At 37.5% G+C, this 3,969-nt stretch overlaps 1 protein-coding gene across 1 annotated transcript; it reads left to right on the top strand.

The window, feature by feature from the left end:
• Positions 1 to 857: 857 nt before the first annotated feature.
• Positions 858 to 3,176, top strand: LOC113727965 (gibberellin 20 oxidase 1-D-like). Its single transcript, XM_027252392.2, has 3 exons — positions 858 to 1,769; positions 1,891 to 2,212; positions 2,594 to 3,176. The coding sequence occupies exons 1-3, from the start codon at positions 895 to 897 to the stop codon at positions 2,876 to 2,878; spliced, it is 1,482 nt and encodes a 493-aa protein (XP_027108193.1). The 5' UTR covers positions 858 to 894; the 3' UTR covers positions 2,879 to 3,176.
• Positions 3,177 to 3,969: the final 793 nt, after the last annotated feature.

Raw genomic sequence — 3,969 nt, 5'->3', positions numbered from 1 at the left:
GTCACTTAATTAATTCGGATGTTCAATATTTGGTTATCAAACACGTTCAAATATGTTAAGATCTGAATCCATTAAATTTAAATGATGAATTGAATTAGCAAACAAAGCCTAAGATAGTTATTAAAACTGCACGTATTACCAGCTAAGCAATAACTGCACGTATTACCAGCTAAGCAATAACAAGTTTAGAAAAGCACCAAAAAACCTCTCAAACGGCGGAATTTTATCGATAGTTATAAGTGACAAAGAAATCGACCATGTCGCATATGATTCATAAACGCGCGCGCGCGCGCACACACATATATATATATACGCGCGTGCACACACTTGCATTTTGAGAGGAAGAATGATGTACCAGTGAGTACAAAGTTCTAGCTTTTTTGTTGACCATTCCAAACTTAGACAAAAATACAAGGACTAAAGTGCAAATATTACAAGTTAAGAAATAACAGGCACAGAAAAGCACCGAAAAAAAGAAACTCAAAAAATAGTGGAACTTTTTAAATGGTCATAAGTAACGAAGAAATAAATCCATCGTATCACATGTGATTCATAAAACGCACATACACACGCTGAGAGGAAATAAATGCAAGCAGCAGTGATTTGCTGACCTTTCCAAATTAAGGCAAAAGTACAGGGACTGATGTTTAAATATTATAAACAAAGAAATAAAAAATGGGACAGTGGGCCAGTGGCACAGGAGTTGGACTGAAGATCAGTTGACCATCAACGCAGGAAAGGTTAAAAAAAAAAAAAAAAAAAAGATCAATGCAGGAAAGGTAGTCTTAACTAGAAGCCATGTTACAAGCGATTCATTTAATTAAACGCACGTACAATCATTAATTTTGAGAGGAAGAATGACGCAATAGTGAATACAAAGATTCCAGTACTAATATGCCGAGCTCCCCCATGATTATTGTCTTGAATTTTCTCTTCTTCACTTCCAGCTCCTCAATTTGGCCAAACATCTTCAATTCCCTTTTCTCAAACGTTCATCAGGTTGCTGTGTCTTTCTTTTTCTGGCAACCACCCTCTTCCGTAACTCCCTCTCAAGTATCACCTTCAATAATTGTGCGTGATCGTTTTAAAAATTTTCTTGTACCTCCCACTCTGAACACATACATATACATATATATATATATATACACACACATAAATAGAGAGAGACAGATGGAACATCCACTGGCAATTGCCAAGGTCAGATATTCTAACTTGGCAATGCCTAGTGCTGATCATCAGTTTTCACCATCTCCAACCAAAAATGAAACAAAAGATGAACAAAAGTCACTTGTCTTTGATGCATCTTTTCTCCAAAACCAATCCCATATACCCCACGAGTTCATATGGCCGGACCATGAAAAGCCTTGTCCTGAACCTCCTCCCATGCTTCATGTGCCTTGTGTAGATTTGAATGGCTTCCTCTCAGCGGACCCTCTCGCTGTCTCCACCACAACTCAGCTGGTAAGGCAGGCATGTCTTGAACATGGTTTCTTTCTTGTGGTTAACCATGGGGTCGACTCACAACTCCTAAAAGCAGCCCACAAGAGCATGGATTTCTTCTTTGACAAGCCATTGCAAGAAAAGCAGAGAGTCCAGAGAAAGCTTGGGGACCATTGTGGCTATGCTAGTAGTTTCACTAATAGGTTCTCCTCCAAACTTCCATGGAAAGAAACACTCTCGTTTAGATTTTGTGCTGATGATCAGCAGGCCTCAAACATCGTCGAAAGCTACTTCTTGAATGCAATGGGTGAAGATTACAGAGAATTCGGGTATGCAATTGCATTTATACCCGTTGCTGTTTTGTCTTCTTACTTTTTTAGTCCAACACTACGAGTTTTATTTCTTCCTACTTTTACCGACGCAATAATTTTGCTTCTCCTTCCCCTTCAGGAAGGTACACCAAAAGTACTGTGAAGCCATGAGCAGTCTCTCTCTTCGAGTTATGGAGATTTTGGGAATTAGTCTTGGAGTAGGACCGATACATTTCAGAGATTTTTTTGCAGGAAATGATTCAATAATGAGATTAAACTACTATCCTCCATGCCAAAAACCTGATCTAACTCTTGGAACGGGCCCTCATTGTGACCCTACATCCTTAACAATTCTTCATCAGGATCATGTTGGGGGCCTTGAAGTGTACGTAAATGGAAAATGGCACTCCATCCCTCCTGACCCTGAAGCTTTTGTTGTCAATATTGGCGACACGTTCATGGTGAGTTACAACATAGTATTCCCTTGGTCTCACTATTGTTGGCTCTTTCATTGATTTGTCTCAACTACTGTTTTGTTCCAATTCTTTAAATTTTTTGTCTTATGTTTTTCTTTCTTTCTAAATTTATTTATTTTTTGGTTTTTAACCTTAGGATATAGACTATGTGCTTGTAGTAATCTCTTTTATTTTACGTCTAAATATGAACCAAGTTCTCCACCGTCCTACTAGCTCTTAATCCAATATGTCTAACAGGAAGCTCATTTCCCCTCGACCAACTTAATAAGGAGAAAGGAACTGCCTTACCAATATGCATTTTGTTTAAAGAGTTCGTCTTCTTTGCACGTATGATTGAAGTACTAATTGGGGATGGATGTCTTTCAGGCTCTTTCAAATGGCATCTACAAAAGTTGCTTGCATAGAGCTATTGTGAACTCTCAAACTCCGAGAAAATCTCTTGCATTCTTCCTGTGTCCCAAAATGGATAAGGTTGTAAGCCCTCCAAAAGAATTGGTCTCTTCTGATTATCCAAGGATGTTTCCAGATTTTAGATGGTCATCCCTGCTTGAGTTCACTCAGAAACATTACAGAGCTGACATGAAAACTCTGGACGCTTTTGTGAAATGGCTGAGCACCGAAGGGATTCTCAAGATACAGCAACTTAATTAGTCAAGTCAAATATTTTGTAAATTCTAGTGTATTAGACCTAAGAATTTTAGATCAAGACGACGGGAAAGTTTAAGCAAAAAGATGGACCATCAACCCCTGAAAATAGTTAAAAGACAGAATCCACCAAAAAGCCTATGATGATCATGGAGTGTAGTATTGCAGTTACATATGGCTGATGCTGTACTACATAGTAGTATTAGACTATATAATATAGCCTCTACAGACAACAAAATCCAGTATGAGACTGTGCAATATCCAATTTTTAAGAATAAAGAGCTTTATGGTTTTCATGATAGCATTTGAGCTTTTCATCGCTGCTGAGGGATACCTGTCTACTTTGCCTTTGGTCATCCGTTCAGGACCATTCTTGACTTGGGGAGCTGAATCCGTACCCACTCGTACAGTACAGTTAAAAGTACCAAACAAAATTAAAAACTGGATGATGCCTTCCCTTGGGAAAAATGGATAAAGTTTAAGATGATGCCAGATTCAAGTGAAGCTTGATTAAGTGCTAGAACATAATAGTCAAAATTCATGATATATAGATTAAGGGTTTCTTTTATTTGATTTATCGTTAACGTTTTTTGTATTCTAACATGTGCTGATGCTATAAAATTCCAAAAAAAAAAGAAAAAAAGAATAGAAAAATTGGTGGCCATACTATAAAATTACCACTCATTTCTAAATGGCATGCACTTTGCCAGAAAAGTTTACCCGGATCCCATTTTTAATCTTTTACCTAAGAGCACAAAATATAAGGTGCCATGCTTTAAATAGTCGATATTGTTATCATGCTCCGCCTCATGACTAAGATCAGCATGGAATAAATATATGTGGATTATATTTACCAATACAATCATTGATGCTAAATGCTTCCGTGGCACCCGTTATCCCAGAAATATTTTCCTTGGACTAAATAAATCACAAGTATTCGCATTTATTTTACGATCTGCGAGTAATTTTATTCGAATATGATCAAATCCTTAACGGGGAAAGCTCTTCTAACGTTATTCTTTCATTTCCATGGGTTTCAAATTTGAAACTTCATGGTTAAAAAATGCAAACCCCCTTCCACTTGCATCAACATTTGT

This window comes from Coffea arabica, chromosome 2c (genome assembly GCF_036785885.1).
Source record: "Coffea arabica cultivar ET-39 chromosome 2c, Coffea Arabica ET-39 HiFi, whole genome shotgun sequence".
NCBI lineage: Eukaryota > Viridiplantae > Streptophyta > Magnoliopsida > Gentianales > Rubiaceae > Coffea > Coffea arabica.
This window is presented reverse-complemented; position numbering and strand designations above follow the sequence as displayed.